Source organism: Pygoscelis adeliae, unplaced genomic scaffold (assembly GCF_000699105.1).
Source record: "Pygoscelis adeliae isolate BGI_AS28 unplaced genomic scaffold, ASM69910v1 Scaffold21, whole genome shotgun sequence".
Classification (NCBI taxonomy): domain Eukaryota; kingdom Metazoa; phylum Chordata; class Aves; order Sphenisciformes; family Spheniscidae; genus Pygoscelis; species Pygoscelis adeliae.
The window spans coordinates 6,841,004-6,865,349 of NW_008824243.1; the positions used below are offsets into that span (position 1 = coordinate 6,841,004).

The 24,346-nt window shown below is 51.6% G+C and overlaps 2 protein-coding genes across 2 annotated transcripts in view; both read right to left on the reverse strand.

The window, feature by feature from the left end:
* DUSP28 (dual specificity phosphatase 28) overlaps positions 1–1,020 on the reverse strand; it is a 2,893-nt gene extending 1,873 nt beyond the window's left edge. Inside the window, 2 exon segments of the mRNA XM_009335228.1 lie at positions 1–427; positions 835–1,020. The exon segment at positions 1–427 is cut by the window's left edge and continues 5 nt beyond it. Coding sequence (XP_009333503.1) covers positions 1–427; positions 835–1,020 — 613 coding nt within the window.
* A 10,676-nt stretch (positions 1,021–11,696) lies between these two features.
* GPC1 (glypican 1) overlaps positions 11,697–24,346 on the reverse strand; it is a gene marked incomplete at its 5' end in the record, with an annotated part of 110,988 nt that continues 98,338 nt past the window's right edge. Inside the window, 6 exons of the mRNA XM_009335229.1 lie at positions 11,697–12,058; positions 12,557–12,732; positions 13,934–14,067; positions 14,826–14,945; positions 18,082–18,212; positions 22,715–22,880. Of these exons, the coding sequence (XP_009333504.1) occupies positions 11,841–12,058; positions 12,557–12,732; positions 13,934–14,067; positions 14,826–14,945; positions 18,082–18,212; positions 22,715–22,880 (945 nt within the window). The remainder of the gene's footprint in view (positions 12,059–12,556; positions 12,733–13,933; positions 14,068–14,825; positions 14,946–18,081; positions 18,213–22,714; positions 22,881–24,346) is intronic.

Below are 24,346 nucleotides of genomic sequence, written 5' to 3' on the forward strand. Positions count from 1 at the left end.
ACTTCCCCCCGCTCTTCACAGCCTCTTCTATAGCATCGCTGCACTGTTCAAAATACCGATACAGGTCTTCAGCCGGATCATCGAACACAGGTATGCGTATGCCCCGGACCTGCTGGAGGCCGGGGAACGGCTGCTGCCTGGTGACATTAACGCAGAAGGTGACTCCCTCTCGCGTGAGCAGGTCCTCGTTGCAGGCTGCCCTGGCGTTGCCGATGAGCAGCGAGGCGGTGACCTTGCAGAGCTGGAGCAGGCGCCCGGCCAGCCAGGGCCGCGGCGTCACCGGCAGCACCGCCTCGCTGCAGAGCTCCCAGATCACCTCCTCTGCACGGTATTCGAGATGTGGCACAGCCCCGGTGTGGCGGGACGCCGGGGGATCGGGGTGCGGGTTGCTTCCCCCAGCAATGTGTACGGGCTGTGCTGGGCTGTGCTATATTTATCCCCTCTGAACAGCCTCAGGCGTAAAGGGTTCAGGCAGGTCCTAGTGCCTGCTGGATCCTGAGAGTCGCGTTTAAACAGCTAAAAGCAATTCCAGAGCCCATAGAGCATTTGTAAAACAATTGGATTTCTACAGTCCCTATCCCTATAGCAGCTTCTTAGAAGAAGCTAAAACCCCTGTCTTCATCACAGGAAGGCTGCTGCTGGCATCAGCACTGATGCAATATTGATCTGATCACCTCCAGCTCACGTCCAGATCATCTAGTTGCCCCTCGCCTACAACAAAAGCGTCTTTTGAATACCCAGAAAATGATTTACTAGGCTAGCTAGATACGGTAGTGCTAATCTTTCTGGACTTCAGTAAAATTGCTGGTGTGGTGCCAGGGCAGAGTATCTTACGCATGAGTGTGTGGACAGACATTCAAGCTGTGAAGGATGGGAGGGAACGGGGCCAAGGACTCGGCCACGGGAACGCCACATCAGCTGGTGCCAGGCGGGTGCTGCAGGGCTGGACGCAGGTACCAGCTGCTTCCTGGTGGATTGAGCATGTGCCTGAGCTTCTTGAACACTTTTCTTTCTGGCCATGACGCAAAAAAAGGAGCCTGTGACCGATATTTGCTGCTGGCACAGAGATGAACCTGGACTACCACAGCAGCAGGGCATGGACTAATAGGACCGGTGTAAAACGCAATGCCAGCCAGTAAGGAATCAGCTGTGAGGGACGAAGATGAGCTTATAGTCCATCATGGAGGGAGGGGAAGCTGACCTGCTGCACACCTGCCATCACTTGTGTCAATAACAGCCTGCCAGAGAGATGCCGGCTCTGGGGCCAAGGGAGGTGGCTCCCTAACATGAGCACAAGAGTATGGCGTCCCCTCCTGCTGTTTGGCACACGCCTTAGCTGCCTGTGGACTCGTTCCTCTGCCCTGTTGCTTCCTTTGCCCAGGGCTCAGGGTATCTGGCTGGAGAAAGGCTCTGCCGGCGCGAGGAGGCACGGTTCAGGCTGGATCCCTGGAGTTGGAAAGGAGAAAGCTCAGCAGGAGAGCATCGCCCTGACACTGCCCACCCCAGCAATGCAGGGAGGGCCCTTGGGTTCTCCTGCAGCTACAATTTCCGGGATTTTTGGGCCCTCCCTGGCACTGGCTCTCACCCAGCTCAGATTTCCACGGCACACCCTTATTCCCAGGCTGTGACGCTGTGGATCAGGCGAGGAGCCTTTCTGCAATCACCACCAGGGATTTTCCTCATTGGATGGGCACGCATCAGTTCCCTGAACTGTGTAAAGGAGCAGCTGCTGCCTTACCTTCCTCCTCCCACCTGGGAGGTGGCAGAGGCTCTTCTTTCTTTTGCCTGCCTTCATCGGTGGGATTTCTTGGGCCCTTGCAGGGGTCCCTGGGTGGTGGTTTATGGACATGCTCCAGTTCAAATCTGGGTGCAAGGAGAAGATACCAGCGTGACCTAAGGCACCACAGCCCCTTTGCAGTGTGCAGCACTCAGCAGAGCCATTTTGGCCATGCTGTGAAGGCCATCAGTTTCCAAAGCAGCACACGCTGTACCCCCAGGATGCCAGAAAATGTTGTTACCCAGTGGAGCAGCCCAGGCCATGGTGGAAAGACAGTGTGGTCTGAATTCCTCTGCATGGCCCATGAGTCCTGCCTAATGGCATGACTGCATGCCAGGACACAGCTGACAGCCCCTCTCCTGTGGGCCCTGTGTGATGCTACACATACAGTCGCAGAGCAGCCAAGGAGGGTGCTGGGAACAAGTGCTTTGAAGGCGGCAGTCCCCAGCATCTCCCTGTGCAGGCAACCCCTGGCAGCCCAGCGCTGCCAGATCGGACCTGAGCAGCTGCCAGCTAGGTCAGCCAAGGGCTATGGGGATGCACATACTCTGGGAAGATGATGATGCAGTCGGAGTAGGTCAGGGAAGCTGCAGTTGCTGTGCAAGGTATCACGAAGTCCAGCATCCCTGGGACTTGCAGCAGAGGAGCACAGGGCTGGGGGAGGCGATGCTGGGGAGATGACCTCTGTGCTCACCAAGGCAGCTGGCTGCCCACCACCATGAGATGACACTGCCTCTCTGAAACCCTCACAAGTGCTCTTTCATCACCATTAACCCACCCTTCTAACGTGCAGGTGCTGGCCAGCAAAGACATGATGCCACATTATAAACTGCCCAGCTTTTTTGTGAGGGCAACAATTAGGATGCTTAAGCAAGGACTGGTTCTTGCTGAGCTGAAAGCTCAGGCTTTGGGGCATCACTGGTGTGGCTGAGGCACTGAACTTGGCAAGAGCCTGGCAGAATGAGAGCTTGTAGGACTGGAGGTCCCATCCAACCCAAGGAACTGCCCAGGTCATGGCTGGCCTGAAGCAAGTGGTGCTGGCAAGAGTGCTGCAGTGGGATGTCAAAGGGTGAGCAGCAGCAGAGGAGAAACAAAACACTTATTCTCAATGGAGCTTCTTCCAGGGTGTCCTCCCCAGTCATCATTTCCAGAAAGTTGTGGTAGTATTTCATTTGCACTCGTGTGTCTTCAGTGAGGAGCAGGCCTATGTCCCTCAGGATGAGCACGATGGTCTTTCCCTTTCCAATGCAGCAGGAGAAGAGGGACATGGTGTCCTGGATGCGCCCCCACCACTTTCTTCGAAGACACAAAGGTGGCCGCAGCTAGCTGAGCATACCACAGGGGCTCCAGTACTTTGCCACCTGGAAAACCACATGAGAAGGGGGGGGGTGGGGGGTGGGGTAAAAAAACCCATCAGCAGGCTGTGACTGAGTGCCAGCAGCCCCAAGGCTCTTGGATGATGCGTCACTACAGGTGACATGGCTTTGAGCTGTGGCTGGAGCCAGAGGTGGAGAAGGTCCCAGGGCCCTGTTTCCCGCCAGGCAGTTTTTCAGGAGTGTTGGCTGTTGCACCCATTGCACACAAAGGGTCCATTTTTGGACCTGCTCCACGGCAGACAGTTTGCTTTTGAGAAGCATGAGCTACTCTCCAACCTGGGGGTGGGATATGAGATGTCCAGTTGCCCCATCCATGCAGCAGGGGAGCCTGCACCCCCACAGCAGCCAATGTGGCAAGGTTTTACCTGGGGGATCCTACTTGGCACATATGCCTTGTCGTCTGTCACGCAGTGGATGTCAGCGAGGTTCCTGGCTGGGCGGAAGACAGGTCTCTGCACAGTCAGGTCACTGTCCCCAGCCTGGACTCATTCAGGGACAGCGTTGACGGAGCTGAGGGTGGGAATTCAGACGCCCTGCAAGCAGAGGAAACAGAAAGGCAGAAAAGTGAGGACTGGCTGGAGGGAAAACACAGAAGCTGCCCTGCTAGAGCTTTGGAGAGGCACTGCCAAGTCCTCGTGCTCTCCATAAAAGCTGTGCTGGATCCAGGGCAGAAGGAGCATCCTCAGCCCCAGGGCATCCAAGGGGTTTCCAACGACTGGGATATGGACCGCACCTGTGCAAGGCTTATTTCTCCCTTGGCCAGGAGCCCTGGGATGAGGTCCCTGCTTCCCAGGGAGGGGAAGAGTAATGGCAGTCCCTGGCCCAGGAGCAACCCCTGAGCCACCCCAGGGCAGAGAGGGGGTGGAGGGTGCGAGCCCACCTTCTGCAGCAGGAGCTGCAGTTGAATGTAGGCAGCCACAGTGTCCCAGATGGCCAGTCTCACCGGGAAGCAAGCGAAAGCCAGGTCGTGCTCTGTGCTTACCAGCCCCCAGCTCTTCAACTCACCATGACTGGTGCTGTGGTGGCAGATGGAGGGTCATGGCTGGCCCCAGCCCGCCTGGAGACATCGTGGAGAGCAGTGCAGTGCCAGGTCTCACCATCATGATGGCTTGGCTGCATGGGGAGACTTGCAGGGGTGTCCTGGCACTGTGATGCAGTGATATTGGGTTACGGCCACACTCCTGCAATGGCTGTGGAGAGCCTTACCTTGGGCGGTGGCAGTTGGCACCGTGAGCACCCCTCCCAGCCCGTGTCCCAGAAGTCCATTCTTGTCCACCTCCTGTTGGCAGGGTGCTTTCCCATGGTGAGGGGCCGTGGGGAGCTCAGCCCTTCCCCAAGGGGGCCTCCTGGGCTAGTGTCCTACCTCCCCTTGCCCTCCCCATGGCGAAGCGGAGCAGCTCATGCTGCTGGCAGCGGCCAGCACAGGGGGACTGCAGTGAGGGGCTGCCCCACAGAGCAGGTGGGGGCTGGGGTGCTGCGAGGTGGGTGGGGGTGTGATGCAAGAGGGGCCCCGTGTTGCCTTGGCAGGTCCTGACCATTGTCTGCCAGGGCGGATGCCCCATGTGTCCCCGCGCGGTTCACGTGGCCTGCGCCCCACCACGTCTTCTGGGACCATGTGCTGGGAGCTTGCTGCTGCCTGGGACAGCCCTGGGGCTGCCCGGAGGAAGCAGCAGTGCCGCAGGCCCCCGCAATGGGGAAGGCTGCAGAAGCAGCCCAGCCCTCTGGTCAAGCATCACTACTGCCTTCCTCAGCCCTTCCTGCTCGTGAAGGGGCTGCTCACAGCCACCTTTCTGCAAGCAGCCTTTCTACAGCAACCCTGCTTTCCTAATGGGTGATTTCAACTGACTTCCAGCCTTGTGCTGCCCACACACCTTTCTGCAAGCAGCCTTTCTACAGCAAACCTGCTTTCCTAATGGGTGATTTCAACTGACTTCCAGCCTTGTGGAAATTACCGGGAAAAAAAATCACTTCTGTAAGTGGCAAGTGAAGGAAGGACCAAGTTTGTTTAGGCTGTGATTGCCTTAGTTTGTATAGTTAAATTGCCATTGCTTTATGATAAAGAAGAATAGAAGAAATACTGGTGTTTTCAGCTGTCCCCTTGATTCATCTTAAATGTAGGGCTGATGAGCAGCGAGCTATTCAGTACAGCCTTTCATAATAACTAACTCTCCATGTCTCCTAATGACTGAGTTGTTGGTGTGGGGGCATCTGGGCGCTGCCTTTGCGGCTGCTGCTTGGCCGGGCTGTGCCCAGCGGTTTTGGTGGGTGAGGGAGTTTCTTCCTCCCTTTCACCGCGCCCCTGGCATCTCTAGCTCCCTGCTGCCCCAACTCCCCCTGCCCTGCCCGGCATCCCCTCCCTCGCCCCAGGTGCCAGTGGTGGTGGCCATGTGCTGGCTTGTGCCCGGCCAGGGCGGAAAGGCTGCTGTTCCCAAGGTGCACCGAGCTGGGGCTGAGCCGACTGCTCCGTGCAACCCCTCCGCCCCTTGTCCTGTGCGAGCTGGGCACAAGGATCCCCATCACTTCCTCAGATGCATTTCTGCTGCGCAGTGTCACATCTCACCATTAGAAAAACATATTTCACTGTCTTGTTTTCCTTCTTGAGCGCCTGTCATTGGCTTCTGCGTGCCATACTTGGCTTTCGTGTGGCCTAAAATCTGTTTAGAGGGATTATCCCGTTAAAAGAATATGGCTAATAGCAAAAACACTCCTCCCTTTGAAAAGTGCCCGCTGTGCTGATAGAGCAGCCCATAACAGCTGCTCTTGTTACCAAAATCGTGCTCTTTATTTAGTGTGGCATTACTCTTGATGTGGCATGAACCCTCCACTGATCCCTATGGGCAGCAGCAGCCCAACAGATTGCTCTGGGATTTGCCAGACGTGCCTGGTGTGACTTACCAGGGTGAGACTGGCTTACCAGCTCCCTGCAGCTCACCCCAGCACTGGTCCAGGAGGCCCCTGGGTGCCACCAGCCCAGAGCGGCGTTGCTGTTGCATTAGCAGCAGAAAACGTCACTGCTTCTGCACCCGTGATGCCTCACTACGAGGCTACAGATGTTTACTAGTTACCTGCCTGCAGCTGACTTGAAGACGGTCCCTCATGCCTGAAAGGTTGTCCCTTCCCACCAGCCTGCCCTGTACCATGTCCCTGTGCAGAGGAGGAAGTAGGAACAGGGTTGTTATCTGTACAAGGAGAGTAATTATAAGCTAAACGCAAATGCCATCTCCTGGCAGTGAAGACATTTGCCTCCTCTGAGGGAAGATGGTTGAACTGCAGAGTAACAGTCTCATCCCCTGACTAGAAAAGGTCTGGTGCCTCAGTCCAGATTTTGCTGGGGGCTGCTGGGGTGTTTCTGGTCTTCGTGCCGCTGCCGTTGGGGTATGGTGCAACAGCCTCGGTTACACTGGCTGTCTCTCGTCCTCTTGCCATGCACCGCTGTGAAGAGCCTGGCCCCGTCTTCTTGGTGAGCTCCGTGTAGGTAAAGGGCTGCTATTAGGGTCCCTGAAGCCTCCCCTTCTTGGGGAAGCAGGGCTGTGTGTGGCTGCAGGGAAGCAGGAGCTGAGCTGAGCTTGTATCACGCCCACCCCGTCACAATTTCTTAGCAGTGAATTTGCAAACATACGGTGTTCAGTGGCTTTACTAACCAACAGAATTCTTTTCAAACAGCTTTAATACACACACAGCTGTAAGTGGCCATTATTTAAGATCACACAGAGGAGGCAAAGGAGGTGACTGGTCTGCAAACAACTTTGCCTAGGAGAAGACCAACATTTCTACACTTGTCTGTATGTGTATAAATGTGTGCATGTGGCGCCTAAATAGCTGTAACTGCAGGACATAAAACTAAAGAAATACCTACTCACTCAAGGGTATCACTCAATTTATTAAATTTAAGTGATATTTGCTTCCAGGCAGATACACTTTTAGTAGTTTCCAGTTATCAAGTCTCTCTTAGACATGTCATGAGCTGCTTTTGACACATTAACCACATTTTGACTCCTGCATTCACCCACTTCTGGAACTGGACAGTGCAGAGCTGAAGCACAACCCTTTCTGCTGCATCAGTTCAGTCTCAGGCACTCGCTCGAGATTAAACATCCATGTCACTGCAACGGGCTGGCTGTCTGCTTCGCTTGCTGTTAACCCTACCAACAACAGCTGCACTAGTAGAATGCCATGGTAAATAATTAGCACAACACTTTGCAATGACAAATACCAAGGGTATTTCTGATTCCTTGTACTATTATGCCATGACTTTTTGTGCATCTTTATGAGAAAGAGAACGTTTAGCATACTTGCTTCGAAGACTCAAGTCAGGTTCACCTTGCTTCCATGGACATCACATCCATACAACCCTAGCAGTTGTTCCTTCAGATTACACAGGGTTGAACGCAGGCAAACCTGCAGCACCAACATTGGCATCAGCCCATCACAAACCCTGTGGCTGAAAGCAAGCTTTCATTCCTCGGGATTCCTGACCTGGCCTTTATCTATGCCTTAACAAGGAAAAAGAAAGAAAACTCCAAACTCAGCTTAAATGGAGAAGAAATAAAACTGCCCTGTAAATACAGATTTAAGTCTCCAGCCTTTTTATTTATACAAGGATTCAAAGAACATATTTCAACTTTAGATAAACAGTGCAAGAGAGTTACAAGTACCTTGGTAACAGAAAGAAATAGATAACTGTCCAGCTATGCCAATAAGTGAAATAATTCTTACTCCTGCAGATAGAAATGCATCTGTTTAAAGCAAAGGTGGACTTTAGATATTTTTGCTATACCTTAGCCCCTACCAAGCCCACCAGAAAACAACAGGCAGTTTGTCATTTGTAAATGATAAGTAGCTGCGTTCTCAAAGCCTTTTGAGTCCCTCGCCCTTAGTTAAAACATACACGTTATGGCACAAAAGAGCAGGCTGAAAGACAGAGACATTTGGAAATCCACTATTTCGCGTTCTCCCCTTTCCAGGGACAGGGGTTTTCTCTAGACCACTACCCCCCTCTGCATCCCCGTGAGGTACGAGGCCTCTTCAAACCAGAACATGACGAATCACCATCTCGGTAACGTTGAAGCAAACGTACCTCCCCAGCCACCCCCCTTCCCCAGAGCGCCCCACTCACGTAACCAACCCGCGGCAGCCGCCAGCCCCGCCGTGGCTTGCAGCCCTCAGCCCGTGACCGCCACGGGGCTGGGGAGGTTTGTCACAACGTTTTCGAGCAGGTGGTAGCCCAGGAAATGTCATTCATAAGCACTGAAAGGCCCCAGGCTCCATGCCAGCCCAAGCGCAGGCTTCAGGCTTGTCTGGACCTGGGCTGACTTCAGCTTGTTGAGCTGCGCCAGCGGTTGTCTAGCTGTCGGGTAACTATGGTTTGCTTTAGGTTTGCTTTAGTTTAGAGCGATAACGAGTCGATACTCTGGGGGGACTCGGCTGTTTTGGCTCCCCAGCAGAAGGTGGAGCAGCTGAGTGCAGCCCCGGGGCCACTGAATTGCAGCAGGTCGGGGAAACCGCTTTGGGGCAACGAAGAGAACAGAAAAACTGAATAACCAGGACCTGACAAAAAGCAGCAGCATAGGCAGACCATGAGAAAAGGTATACAAAATAAACCCAGCGGCCCCAGGGCCGAGGAGGGAGGAAGCATCAACACCAACATCATGTGCCTCCTGGCAGAGAGGGGGAAGATGCCCCGGCACTGCCCTTGCCCTTTACCTCAGGCTGCTGACGCTACTCTAACCCCCAGCTCGGCTGCAGGACTGAAGCAGGTGCCCTCGGGGCCCAGAGGGACGCTGAAGTGGGAGCTCAACCCTCGCCAAAGAGGGAAGGCATCAGGAAGGGTTTCTCCTGTGTAACAGTTTTTACTGTATCCTTGAGGCTTTGCCTTATTAATTTGGACTATTGGGTTTTATTATCATAACAGGGCCAATGATTTGGGCTATTAAATTGTTAAAATATTAACTGGACAATCAGTAAATCCTTGGCTTCCCATTTAAGGTGCGCTCCCCCTGGGGCCCGTAAGAAGCTTTTGAGGGTAACAGGCTGACAGCAAATGCTAACTGCACAGAAATGGAAACGACAAGGACTTTCCTTTCAATCTCCCTTTCTGCAAAGCAAAACATTGACCTCGGTAGTCATGGGTTAAAACTCCATTTAAACCCAACCATTTTTTGAAGAGGGTACAATGTTTTAATGCCCCTCTACCCCTCTTTTTTTTTTTGCTTTGGATGTAAAGTTTCTGCAGGATTGGTTGTGGGGATTTCTGTAACAGAAGGCTAAATTTGTATTGGCAATTCTGGTTTAAAAAAAAAAGAAAAAAAAAAGACAGGAACTCTTTAAAGCAGTAAAAGTAAAATGTGGAACTTGCCATATTTCTAGAAGTAAATAAATCTGTATAAATCCATGACTTGTATTTATCCACTCCTGGGTTTTGATGGGTCTAGTGGTGTTGTCTGTCCTTTAGCCAATGTCCAGCATCCTGGCTTTCATTTCTGAAACCCTACCAGATGAGATCAGAAGGCGGCAAGTACAAGGCAGGAAGGATACCAAGTCAGTAACATCAGTCACTGTGACTTGGAGTGGCTGGCCTAAAATCTCTGCCTAGTTTGACGAACCATGAGTGTCGTTACCTGGCCCCAGGACGAGGTGGGTAGGAGCCACTGCTGCCTCCCAGTGCCTGGTGGGATCCCTGCCCCAGGGAGGGCAAGCGACAAGCTCCCTCCGCGCCTGCCTGCGCCAGCTTTTGGCATTACCTTGCTCATGGTCTCGTTTTCCCTTAAATTGCACATTCTAGAAACTGCTAATGTTAAAAATGGTTTTTTTCCCCTTTCTTAGAAAACAGCCAAACCCCAACCCCATAATGTTTGCTCAGCCCAAAGACATGTCTCCTCTGGCAGGATAGAGAAGAAATGCTCAAACATGTGCTGTGCAGACCAGCAAAGTAGGAGATAGATACACCTCTGCCCTCCCTCTCGCCCGCAGTACACACACATTTGAAACACACCCAACCCCGTATGAATGCAGCCCAACTCCTGGGCGTGCTCTTGGCCCAACTGGTCACAGTGACTGTCTTGCATCTATAACAACTGCTAAACCTACATCTCCAGCCGATGCTTGCCATACCTGTGAGGTGCAGAAGCCTTCTGGAAGCCCCAAAGCACACAGCCCTACAAGCACAGACACTCCTACAGCTACGTGAGGATATTTATATCTTTCACCGACCACCCCCAGTCTCAAAACCCAGCACTGAGTCCACGCCACCAAGCATTTTGGGGTTAGGGCAGCCGCCCGCATGACCCAGAGGCTGGTGCGTGGTAGGTTGGGGCAGCAGAGGGTGAGCCTGGCCCTTCCCTGAGCCAAAACGGAGCTGCAGGCGGGTGTCTGACTTGCTGTCTCAACCCATCCCAGCAGAGGTTAGGGAAGGTGCATGGGAGGATGAGGAAGGGATAGGGAAAGCAGGGATTCACTTAAAAACCTACAATACAACAGGAACAAACACCAAAAGAAAAAAATATCCCAAACAAAACGTGTCCCGTCCCCACGTCCTCCACAGTAGGCGCTACCTTGAGTCAGTCTCCTGGGTAGGGACACCGCCCAGGGCTAATCGCTACCTCTCTGCCCTAAAGCAGCTGCCTGGCGGGTCACTCCTGCATGTGCCTGGTGTGAGCTCTCACAACCAGTCACAATGCTCCAGTTAGTAAAATGTCCCAAGTCTTTCTTATTACAAAAAAAAAAAAGGGATTCCCATCCACGGCTGGGCCAGAGGAGGAGGCAGCACAACTGTCTGTCAAGTGAAGAATCCCACTGTGCATATTTTTATCTCTCTGTTACCTACGACGGTACTGCACTGCAGGTAGAAATTGGACCATTATTACTTGGGTAAAAAATGGCTTTCCAACTAGCATGCAAAGAAAAAATACCCCAAACCCCAACCCCTAACACTCATTCCCATTCACTTAGATGTAGGAGACCTACATTTCAAATTGTCGTCAGCTACGAGCTCTAGTCAAGAAACCCACTTGTGACCTTTCCAAAGAAAAAGGGAGTTCTGCGTTTTTGGGTCCAACAGCCACTGCCAAACTGTTTCAGTTCAACCTACCAAACCTGCTCACGCTCCTACGTACGCTGCTGGAAGTGAAGGGCCATCTCTGCCTGCCTAGGAAGTACAGAGGAAAAACCCGAAAGAGCCCCTGAATGTAGCACTTGAGCAGCGCTGACGATCTCAGTCTCTCCGTGTTACGAAGTGGCGTTGCTCTCGGCACCATTGTGCTTTCGGCAGCGGTATGGTAAGCAGCGCTCTGGCCAGCGGCTGGGTAACAACATCAGGGCAATTGCATATTCCACTGGAGGCAGCAGAAGAGCTTGCCCTCGGAGGGGCCGGCTGGGTTCCCCCCAGAGGCCTCTCTGCAAAGGCTTGTTTCAGCCCCGAGAGCCAGTGTGTGGCAATAACAAAAGTAAAACAATGAGGTACGGAAAGAAGGGCCCAGCACTGGGGAAGAGACCAAGAAAGAAGAAAACAGCTCGAGCACTGCCAGAAATAGCAAATGACTGAAACCTTTTTCTCCTCCCTTTTTTTTTTTTTTTTTTTTTGCCAAGGTGAATTAAATATATCCTTTTGTTGGTTGGTTGGTTGGTTGGTTGGTTGGTTTTGGCAAAGTGAAGCCCTCGGCCGCAGTCTCTTTCCTGGCTGTGCTAGTGAGTTACCGCCACAAGTGCTGCGCGGCAATGAAAGCCACCAAAAGGAGGAGGAGGAAGGCAGAAGGCAAAGATCTGCTGCTGGCCCCATTGATGCCATGTCCAGACTGCTTGGGAATAGCGTGTGTTTCTGGCTGCCTGGTGCTGGGGCTCTTAGAAAGTCTTTTGCCACAGACATCGTCAGGACAGCTGTCGCCACTCCCGGAGCCGCTCATGTCATCACCTGCACAGAGACAAACATGGGGTGAGCCTCGACTGCCTTCCTTATGGTGGGTGACGTCCCTGCCTTCCCCTCGCTGCAACCCTGGGGAGCTCTGGCCACCAGCCCTGCCCTGGTCACCTCCTCCTCTCTGCATCCCCTGCTATGGGATGCAAGCCCATACCTGACCTCCAGCTGACTTTAACCACCCGCTGCTGCAGCAGCTGGAAACCTCCGGAGCAGATGGGAGCAGTGGCCCCGTCAGCAAGGCTGGTCTGGGACTGGAGGGAGCACCCGAGGTTTCAGTAAGGCGCTGAGACCAGCGCTGCCTCCAGCCACCCCGCAGCAAGTCGGCTGCACTCAGACCCTCTGCAGCCCTCAGCCAAAAGCCAGGTCATCACAACCCCTCTCTGCCATCAGGGCCCAGCTGCAGGGTCTGCACGGAGGCCTGTGCAGGCTGCCAGGACTGACTGCTCAGCCCCTCTTGCCTACCGTGGACCTCTCCGGCTCTGCTAAACTCACTTGCGTCTTGGAAATCCACATCATTCCCAATGTTAGCATTGCCCAGCCGGTTTGTCATGATCTTTAGCTGCATGATTTGCTGGCGAATGGTCATATCTGGCTTGGTGATGTCCACCTCCACCTCCGGGTTGTTAATTTGATTAGCTAAGCCGTCCCCCATCACTTCAGGCAGGTAACTGTGAAGGAAGGCAACAGGTTTAGATGTCTCCCCCCAGCTAAGCTCACCTCTCCCTGTCACAGACACCAGTGATAATCCAGCCTCTCTGAACCCCAGAGAAGCTGCAGTCAGTGGCGTTGGCTTGTTGAACAGCCTCCATATGCTGGTGTTTGCTGCGAGGCAGCCAGCTCTATGGATGGCCGAGCCATGCTGCCATGACCAGATCCCATCAGCGCCTGGGGCTCACCCTGAGGCCACCTCAGCTTGCAGGAGGTGGCTGGTGGCCTTGCAGCATCACTGTCCCGGCATGGGGAGGGGTTTCCTGCAGGACAGGCTGTGTGCGGGGCTGAAGGGTTGCTCTCAGGCTGGCACCTGTGGAGCCACAGTGACACTCCCTTATGGAAAAGCTCTGTCCATATGGGAGGCTGAGGAGCCCCTTCATCCCTGCCCCGGTTAAACTCTGTGGGGACTGACACCCTGGGACAACTGAATGCCCCCAGCCCGGTACGACCAGAGAGGCCCCCCGGGAAGCTTCAGTTAACTGGGAGCTGTCAACCAGCAAACAGAGCTGCGCTGCTCCCTTCGGCAGTACCCCGGCCCATCTGCTCCTGCAGATCTGCAGCACTGCTGGCAACGACATGAAATATGGAAGAACTGAAGGTGCCGGCTCTGGGCTGGCAGAGACCAGCCCAGCAGGTCTGTGGAAAGGAGTGGAGAAAGATGCATGTTCAGCAGCTGCCCATCTCCCCTCACAGCCACCCTTCAACTGTCAGCCATGGGTGGGAGGTGCTTCTGCAGCTGTTTGATGTCACCCGGGTGCCTCCTCTCACGAGGGAACAGCATTTCAGAGCAGGTATGGATAGAAAGATGCGTATGCAATTCTCAGTAACAGCTCTGGAGTTTGTGAGGTAAATCCAGCCCTTCTGCCTTCTGAGTGCACGGAATTAGAAAACTGCTTCATTAGTACAAAACTACACAGTTATTTCATGGCGAATGCATTTCAATGCTTAACCCTATATCACACACCAAAATGACAACAGGCTTGACATTCCCAGGTACCAGTTTTTCAGGAAATGCAGCATTTCTGTGGATAGGGACAGACCTTTTGTCTCAGTCTGAACAACTGGGGCTGGCTGAGATGATGTATAAGTGCCTTTTATCAAACCCTCCCTCTCTCACCCCAGGACGGTGCTATCCTGGCACCTTGACCCTCTCCATACCTGCCCTTGGTCATCCCGTTCCAACACTTGTCATCCACCGCTGAGCTGGCCATTACTTTTTTGCTGCACAGGCTGCTGGGCAGGGTGATCCAGTAAGTCTTAAGAGCTGTCAGGTTCCCTTTGGCATCTAAAACCTGTAAACAAAGAGGATGCTCAGGGCCAGGAGAACTCTGGGGTGCCCCAGGGCTGTGGAAAGGACAAGAATTCTGCCAATTTTTTTGTTGTTTTACCATCACAAAGTCTGTTTTTATGCAGACAGGGATGTGTCACCAGCCTTTGCCTAAAGACCAACCATCAGCCCAAGCACCCAAGGCAGAAGGTTACATGCTAAGGACCGTTCTGGTACTATAAGATTAACCAGGAGAAGATCATCTTCTGGGCCATGAAGGCAATGCTGAGAAGCAGCCTTGGTGGGAGCCAGCAGGGCTCTGCCAGGGTGGGACAGGCAGGTGTCTGTGAGTGAGGAGCCTCTGAAGTGTGGGGCCATGGCAGGTCCCACTGCTCATCATCCACAGAATCCAAAATCTCCATGGAGGAGGACCTCTGGCCCCACTATCCAGGCTGGACTGCCTGGGGCTCAATGACACCAATGGCAACACGCCTTTTCAGATAAGTTTGGCACCAAATCCCTGAGAAATTGGTTATCAGAAACCCAGACCCCGACCCTGTGCTGAGGCAAGATCAGATCTCTTTAGGTCACGCCAGCAATCGCCGATCTGGTCTTCTTCAGACTTGCCAGCAAAGGCGATTCAGCAGCCTGCGGGGTGGTCTGACCTGATCCGCAGGACTCAGTGCTGCACCGGCTGGGCTCCCAGGGCTCCCAGGGGAGGCAGCGCACCAGCATGCCTGCCCTGGCACACTGGTGAGGAGGGAGCTTCGGAGGCAAACTCACCAGCATCTCCAGCGCTTGCGCAGAGGATTTTGCTTCCAATGTGACCTTCCCCCGCCTTTTCTTGTCCTCGCTGCTGGAGCCTTTTGTGCTGATTTTGGGATTTCCACAGCCTTGGAAAACCTGAAAAACAAACCAAACTCTCTATCCCATGTTTTGATACTATTTCTTTAATTAATTAGCACTCCACAGTTATTTTTTTTTTTTTCTTCTCAAGTATGTTTATCTTTCCTACCTGCAAGATCTCCAAGATTCTGGCTTTGTTTTTGGTCAGCTTACTCTTGTGCCAGGATGTGTTTTCAGCACACTGTAACTGGTTTTGGTTACTGCTATCAAGCAAAATGTTCAGCACTAACACAAAATCAGCATGTTTTTGGATAAGTCACTAACGTTGCTATTAAATTATTTCTAGCAATTTTATCTGTTCCTATTATGATTGAAAAATAAAATTCTGGGAAGAACAAGATGGGAGTTGCTCACACTCATTACACCAGTGGTGTGGGCTTCAAGATTGCAGAGCATGTGAGCTTCATTGATTTGGACAACAGACCGAGGTAGGACTACCCCAAAGACTCTTGCAATCAGCACCCACACTCAGCAAATGAATGCCCCCTCCAACCAAGGGAATGCAAAGACATTAGATGTGTTACAATCTGCCAGGTTGGATGTTTTAGGGGTAAATGAGGAAGCTGAACTGATTTACCTCCTAACTTTGGGTACCTCCCATCATCCTAACTACCTGCCCAGGCATGCTTTGTAGCCAAAGGAGAGCAGAAGCACTTTGAAGGAACAAATCCTCAGACTTTGCCTCCAGGAGGAGACAAAGGGTACCCTGGAAGCACCTGTTTCTCCCAGTCTCTGCATGACCACTCCAGGCAACAGCACCTCCACTGCAGATAGTCAGTGCTCAGGCAACTGAGCCTCACTGTGGCTGATGGAAGGAGTGCTCGGACAGCCAGATTTAATGAAGCATCAAAGGTCAGGAGGGCCTTTGCACTGTCAGTTTGATTCAGGAAACACCAGCCTTTACAAAGAAAGCCATCTGATTTGAAAAGGTGGCTCCAAGCTTGTTGTGGTTACCAGGGTGCTGTCAGAAGCTATCGATAAATGCCACTTTGCACGGTGTCCCCTTAAAGCAGAGAAATCAAGACCTCAGACAGGAGCACTGCTGACACAGCTTGTCCCAGCTGCTGAATGCTTTTGCTAGGGGATTCTGACAGCCATCTGCAAAGTCCTAATCTAGACAAGAGTCCTTTCAGTGACAGTGGGTCTCATCGGTGTGTCTGAGGGACGTTCAGCCTAGAAGGTCCCCTCCTGAGGTGCACTGTCCTGCTGACCAGATGGATGCAACGACTATGGCAGTTCAGCACCAAGCCAATTTGTTCATCTGCCTCCTTTGCTCTGTGCAAAAAGCCCCACCTTGAAAATTGCATGTAGAGCATTTTCAACTTGGTTGTACCAAAATAAAACCAATTTGGTTTCACTGCTGTATCTCTCTTATTGGCCTATTACTGTTGTTAGCAGGAGACAACTCTTTCAGGAGGTAAAAGCCCTGGGAGGTCTCCAGGACAGTGGCTCTTCTAGCAGCTCCAGCACAGCATGGTATCAAGGCGATCCTCTTGCCAGCCCAAGGGCTTTAGGTGAGCAACTCCCATTACTGGAGAGAACATGTGTCCTGCAGACTGAGGTGACCAATAGTCTCCTGCATAGTGACAGCAAATAGACATCTGCAGCCTTTGATAGCTCCAAGAGCCTGAAATCCATCAGAGAGCCACAGGGAGCAAGGGGGAGTGCGAGGAAGCAGGGAGAGTGCTCCATGGTGCAGTGAACCCAGGGCTCAGTACCAAAAGTGTTTCTTTCCAGTTTTTCCCCAGATCCCAGGAGAACCCATGACTGCGGGTGTCACTGGGTCCAAGGGCCGCTTCTGGCTCTTCCCACAAATGGCAGACAGTGCCCTGGCTCTAGGCTGGTAATATCTGACGCCCTCAGCTGCAGCCCGAGCCTGCTGCCCTCGGCCCTGAGAGAGAAGACTCCCAGGACTGGCCTGGCCCAGTCCCAGGCTCATCTGACAACGATATCCTTTACCTGATCACTTTGCCATGCTCAAAACCAGAGCTTAGAGCTGCAGCAATTTGCAGCTCCTGACCTCTGCTACCAGTGCCACCAGCAAAGATTGTCACATTCACCTGGTCACCAGATCATACTGAGAAGCTTATCAAACAGGTTTGGTTGCTCCAGTCAAACACCAGTTAGACTATTTACTCCTTTTCATTTTACCAGATTTACTATTTGCCCCTCAGAAACACACTTCTTTGCAGATGATGCCATGTTTTCCCACATCATGGGCTTGCTTTTATGTGGACAACCTCAGTCTCACCTAACAAGGGAAGAAAGAACATGACCTTTCATGTCAGAAAAGAAACCTAAACGAGTACTTGGATGCATGCTGCTGTCAGTTCTTTGACGTGTGCCAGTGAATTCCTGCTTGGCTAAGCAATACTTCTGGCCCTTCCCTTCTCCAAGACCCAGTTAGGACCTGCTCCGCTCCTTTCATCTGCATCTCTGCCCTAACTGTGGGATAGCTGCAGGACTTGGGAATGTCTGGGCAAAAAGCAGAAGCCCTGGAAGGCTGTTTTTGTTCCCAAAGCTTCTCTTACTTGCAGCTACAGAGATGATTGTGGTTAAGTGGATAAATATACTAAAAATAGAAGACCAATAGAAGAGAGCTTCATGACATACTTCTTGGAAGACAGGTGAGCATCAGGAGAGCCTGTTTTATACTCTCCAGATGGACTGCCAGATTGCAACTCTGTCCCACAGATACAACCTGATAGCCCAGTGTTTCCACTGCAGAACATCACCCCAAGGCAGGTTAAAGCAGCTGCCTTCTGTCACTAGGGACTGTGCACTTTCTGTAAATGCCTCAGCTTAGCCAAAATACTTCAGCACTCTTCAGACACAGAGGCACCTGACAGCAAATGGCACCATGCCTCCCACAGTCATTGCATATGCAGTCCCACCTTGTGTGTCTGTACCTAAAGGAGGCTCGCTGGATGTGGCAGGGAGGAATATTTGGAAACACTTGAGAAGGTTTTTGCTTGTGTAAAGTGGGTGGTTTCCTGTCATTAAAAGAGTGGGCATTTGATCTCTTTCATCCTTCATCTCCTTTAGTTCAGCTGAATAGTGAGCACAAAAAAACATTTGGTCCTGGCAATTACCCATGGTGTATCCTCAGCCAGGCCCAGGCACACGCTCTTACCTTGGCTGTGATTGAATCTTTGTTTTCTTGCAAGTTAGAAATAGCTTCAGCGATCCTCATGTGAATAGTCCCTATTACAGTGTCTACGTTGTACGGTCCATCGATCCGATCAGCCACTATGACCAGGGAATCTAGTAAAACAAGACAGAGACACCTCTCATCAGACTCTGTACAAACCAAGTTAAAGATCATGCTCATGCCAGGTGGGATGAGCTGTTGGCCCCTCGGCAGGTTTGTTGCAAGACATCTCTCCATTTTCACTACTGCCCAAGTGCATGCTTGTTTTCCTCTGGCATGGGACAGCTGTCCCTTCCCAGCACATAGGTAAAGCCACGCTCAGTGGCAGAGGAACAGAGGTCACCTCCTGCAAATGGTAAATGAACCACAAAGTGACCAACATTTCCTGGGGTGCTACAGAAAGGAAAAATGGAAAATTGGTGCTGAAATATTAAGTAATGCATAGCAATACTTGGACCTAACCCCCTAACTCACTATGTATCTTCAGCAAAGCACTGCAGCCAGCGGAGAGTGGGAAGATTAGGGTCAGCAAAGTGCCAAAGGTACTGGACATGGGCAACAGCTTCTGTGGCAGTGAAGGAGTGAGAAAAGGAGTAATTCTTCTCACTATCACCTCTGGAAGGACGACATGTGACCAGCCAGGGAAATATCAGGCTCTAAAGGCAGAGGAGCAGACCAAAATGCCCCTAAACAGGTAAACAGGACAGGGAGTGACTGAGGGGTGTCTCTCACTCTCAGCTCCTCTTATCTTGGAAAACTCTGCTGTCCTAACTCTCCTGCCTGGCCTGGAAGCTCCTGCCCGAATGGCTGCTTTGGGACCATGCTTGGCTTACAAAAAAATTATCAACCTCTGCCTACCTCTGAAGATGTTTCTCAGCACTCCAGTTGGATCTGAAGTAAGGGCAGCCTATACGCTCACAGGGCTCGAGGCACTGAGGAGTGCCACTGCAGAAGGCAGCTGACATCCTTGGCATCCAGTGAGATTTAAATAGGCTCTCAGGGCAGGGCCAAAACTGGGTTTGGACATCTGAAATGGGATCTTAACCAGGTCTGACTTTGCCAGTCAAAAATTGCAATTCTGAAAGTCACTGCTACGCTGCTGCTGCCTCAGTTTCCTACCACTTGTGCTTTAGTAGGCTGGAGGCCAGGCCATGCATAACTTCATCAGCATTTAGGGACTTGGCATTCAGTTACGTGTGACCTCAGATGGCTCCAGTGGGGTCTGCGTCCCCCAGGGCACACTAAAAACCTCCTGGCAGGACAAGGGATCTGTCAGAGGGCTGGGGTGGCCTGCACTCATCTGGAACAGAAAGTGCTTCACGTTCCTGTGGCCTTGCCACATGGAAGAAAACAAGCGCGACGGCTTCGTGTTGGTTCTTCTTCTCTACACAAAGAGGGTCAAATCCTAGGGTCTAGGTTGGAGATCGGTACCATTCATAAATGGAGTTATTCATTAGGAGTGATTAATTCTTCTGTCCTAAATCCTGATACCTCAACCCATCAGCCTGGCAGGAAACTGTCACAGCACATGGTGTGATGTTGCAGAAAAGCTTATTCAGCATGAGTTTGTACTGCCGACATTATTCATGAGCAATGAAACCACCAGTTCAACAAAATATCAGTAAAACGTCCTTCAACTTACACCATCCCACAGTGCATATGTGTCACCCGTGGTACTGCTTTAAAGGACTGACGCTTAGCTTTGAGCTGCACAGCACATTTCCTTCGACCAGGAGTCCAGCCAGCTGGGGCACAACCAGGGACCACCACCATTTCAAACCTGCTAGGAAAGCGTTCAGCCCCTTGCCTGGACAAGCCAGCAGGACTTGGCAGAAAGACCCCAAATGACTTCCCCGAGGTCTAGGTGAGGTTTGTGCAGAAACGCTAGGTCCACAGTGGAGGTAGTATGTTAATAACGAAGGCCTGATCCTGAGCCCACTGTTGTCAATTTAACAGCACGCTCAACCCTCGCAAGTATGTTCTCTCTGCTGTTACATGATTTATGTTCAGACCCTGACAGCTCTCAGAGAATGACCAAGCTGGGCAAGGACTAGATGAGGGACAGCACAAACCCACAGAATATACCAGATCATGCCCACACGGCTCACAGTCCAAAAGCAGGTCCAGCTGGCAGGGAGCAAGGGCACAAGTCAATTAGAAAAACAACTGGGAGGGCTCAAACCTCAGCCAGTCTGGAGCATGAATCACAAAATACTCTTTGCTCAGGTCTATAATATAGGATTTAACAACATGCAAAGTCACAGCTTGGAAAAATGATGCATTTATTTTCAGCACTCAAAAAAAAAGAAAAAAGGTTTTGCTGGTTAGCTTGAGCAAGAATGGGAACAAGGGCCACAGTTTCCAAGTTAATGTGCTTCTCTTTTCCTGCGACATAGTCCTATGGCAGCGCTGACTTCTAAAGCTAAACATGCCACAAAAGGGGGTAATGTTTTTTTGTATTCTGGGAAATAACATCTTCTGCAACATTAAAGAGCTTGCAGTTTAACTTTGCTGCCACTCAGGGATTGTGGTGTCATCTTCGAGACTGTATTTTCCAATTTTAGCTTGTAGAGGCACTAATGTTGAGATACAGACATTTAAATCAAAGGCTGCACCCCCAAATTAGTGATAAATTATGTTTGAACCACTTACCATAAAAATCTCCCTTAATTTGACCTGCCCTAATTTGTCAAATTGAAAGACTAAGTTTGTGTTTAGTGTAACAAAATCCTCTCCAGCTACACAGAAGGGCCTGGAGAAGGGTGAAGAATGGACAATGTCAGTGAACTGCTACCTTTGACTCTACGTCTTGCTCCTGTCCTTGATCAAATTGTGACCTCTGACACTAAAATGTCCAACTGCAATTTGAAAGAAGCTCCAATTTTCTCCGAGCCATCACCCCTTCACAAGAACAGTGTCTCTTGGGGAAGAGGAAACCAGAATAAGTGCAAAACATACTTGGAATTGCCTCCCTGTCAATCAAGGAGAGCTGTACATTGACCTTTCAGGAGACGGGCAGTCATCCTGCCAGGAGAGCAGTGACAGGTAACACTTGGCTTGCTCTGGTCAGAAAGGCCAAAGTGCCATCAAAATCCTGATCTAAACCCTTGGGGAAGGGAATATTCATCCCCCTCTTTTACAGCAGCCTCCCAAGCCGCTCTCGTGGGGAGCACTTCCAATTAGCTGCAGTAAGTTGCCCCTTAGTTCCTCAGCCCCTAGCACAAGGTGGACAGCTGGCCAACACACCTCACCGAGCAAGTGCACTGTCCTCTGTGTGCAGTGTTTCAATATTTATTTTGCGGTGTCCCTTGAGAGGCAGATGACACTCCTTGAGCTTCAATGGGCTTTTTATTGTTAACACCACCACACATCAACTCTGAGCCAGCCTGTCAGGCTGCAGCTGGCCAGTGAGCTGACAGTCTTGCTGGCTAGGCAGGGGGAGCCAAGACAAGGGAAAAGGCCAAGCCCAAAGCTCATCTCTGCTTGTGCCTGCCTTCTGAGAGCCCAGACAAATGTCAAGGCTCCCTCAGGTCTCAGATCACTCCAGGTCTAAATGTACAACCTGGGAGAGAAAGAGGAGCTTGCTGGGTGATGCTCTGTGGGCACAAGGAGGAGTGAGCGCCTCACCATTGCAACCAACCTCCCCTGATGGACTACAGCTGGGGAGAGGACATGCACTGTAACACAAACACACCATTTTCTAAACACAGACCGTCACCAGTCTTAAACCATGCCCATCAGCTCCACAAGCCACTCTCAGCAGCAGTTCACATTTAAACCAGGAGCCACAGGCTCTGGAAAAACAGCTGAGTGACACATGAGGTCTTCTTAAAAGATGCCCGGGTCTGATCAGGCAATGCAGAATTTCCTGCAGAAACACCTGATTGAAGTTCTCCAGCCTGTGTTGCACAGGAGATCAGACCACAGCATCACAGTGATACTTCTGGCTTTAAACTCAATGAAATGGACATCTCTATACACATACAACCCACTTTAAGAGACCCATCATCTTAGCCAAGTGACAAAACAAAAATGAAATGAGATCTTTTCTTATTCAAAATACAAGTCTAATTTTCCCATTCCTGGCGATCTGTGACTTCTCCCTCCCCCTGTATTTGTTTAAGACACCTCTTCCCATTTAGTAGTATGCGATTTTGATCCCTTTGCTCTCCACTCATGGAAACAGTTATGGATAGTTTCTAGACCACCTCCCAAGGATGGCAGCAAGTGCTTCTCCTGTGCTCTCACAAGTGCTCTGGTATGGATGAGGAGGAAGCTCTGACAGTGTACAGGTGGCAGGATCTGTCCCTAAGCTTCAACACTTGGGAGGGAAGGAAGAATTACTTGAAGGCAAAGTGTGGGCAATCCCAAATGAGCACAGGCAAGATGAAAACTCTTTAAGCCCTTGTTAGCCAGCCCAGCAGTGTCCTTTCTAGTGGTATTAAAGCCCAGCAAAACGTCCTGCAATAGCTTCTAGGCATCAGATCACGGACAGAGAAACTGTGGTGTAAAAGAACCTCCAACGGTCCTTTCTTTACTCTCCAAACACTATCTCAGAGAATTCAAAAGTTGCTGTGAGAGCCAGCTGTGCTGCAGCAGAGTAAGGTCACCTTACCCATTAGGTACTTCCACTCGGTGTTCAGGTCCGCTTGGTTGGCCAGGCAGCCCTTCACGACGTTCAGGCAGTAGTTGTTGCATGGCTTCACGCTGGACATGCCCCGGCAGTGCGGGCAGTACATCAGCTTCATGATGGCGCGAGTGCACTCATGGCTGAGAGATACCTGGGGGGAGACAGATCAGAGTCAGACACACAGGCTGGTCAGGGGGCACGTGGGCAAACTCCCCCCTTCCCTGGGGTGAAGGAGCTTGGTGTGATCTGAAAGGCAGCACGGCTCCCTGGGTGCGTGGCCTTGGGAAAGCTGCTTCCCCTCTCACTGCCTCTCCTTCCCCCCACCCTCCCTGAGGTGTCACCCCTGTCAGAGGGGTGGGACCTCTGAGGCAGCTGCTATTTCCTCGGGCTGTGTTTGAACCCAGGGTTCTGGGAAAAACCCGTATATGAGCACCATCCCCCTTCCAGCCAGGTCTGGTGGCCGCAAGGACAGCCCGGGCTGTCCACCAGCTGTAATCATGACCCAGACACATGGTACACATGTGCCCCTGGAGCCTCTGCCATCAGTGCCACTGCCGTGCCCTTTCTGCAGGAAGGGCTTGTTGCCACCGCCCAGCAGACGCAGGTTTTCCAGCACACACTGCATCTCCGGCTTCCTGGGGGAACACACAACAGGGGCCTGGACATGGAAAGTTCTCAGCTGGCATCTTTGGAAAGGAGGATGGTGTTGGGGAAGACTTGAACAATTCCAAAAATAAGGGCAATTGAGAGCAGTTGACACTGGGAAGTGATTGCTCTCTGAAAGCACTTCAGGAGCCGCAGGCAGCTGGTGAAGCGGGCCAACACACTCCATGCCAGTGGCTCGCAGGCACTGCACGTGCAGTTGATGCTTTGCAGAGGTGACTCTAGAGGTGGCTTTGCCACCTTTAATTAAAGCACCCTGGTCCCACAAGCACAGAGCCAGTCACATGCAGAGCCCAGAGACCAGTGCAGCAGCCCCTGCAGCACGTCAAACTCCCCTCAGCCCACCGGCCATGGGACAACCGTCCCTCTCCGACTGCCACGGACAAGGGGCTGTCAGTGTAAGCTGAGGGACGCATAACAACCTGGTAGACCCTGCAGACATGCTGGCAGAGCTGAGCACTCCTCTGTCTTATTGCTGAAGTGTTTTCTCCTTTGTGGTCTTTTTCTACCTTTACTCAGATCCATTTGCAATTCCCTTGTCATTCTTTTAAAACCATTTACAAAAATAAACATACGTGTCTGCATGCAAGTCTCCCTTGGTACCAGGTACTTGGCACTCACAAGGAGCCCAAAGGGGGAAAAGTGATGGAAGGGGCAAATCTCAACATGAAAAAATCCCTGAGCCTCGAGCTGCAGCTGCAATGCTGAGAACTACCCTGACCTCTTTATTACTTGTGAAAAATACTTTGAACATGGCCTTTACATTTCTTCTGGGGGACTCCAGAAAGATTCAGTTCTGAGGTACCCTTAGGAGAGTGTGAACATGCTGAGCCCACTATCAGAGTTTGAGAGAGAAAATCCTTAAGCTTCCCCCATCCTGAAACTGCCTGCACGGTAGCACCTCACTTCCAGTCAGCCTTAGAAAACAGATGTTGGATGGTGCTGGGGTTTCAT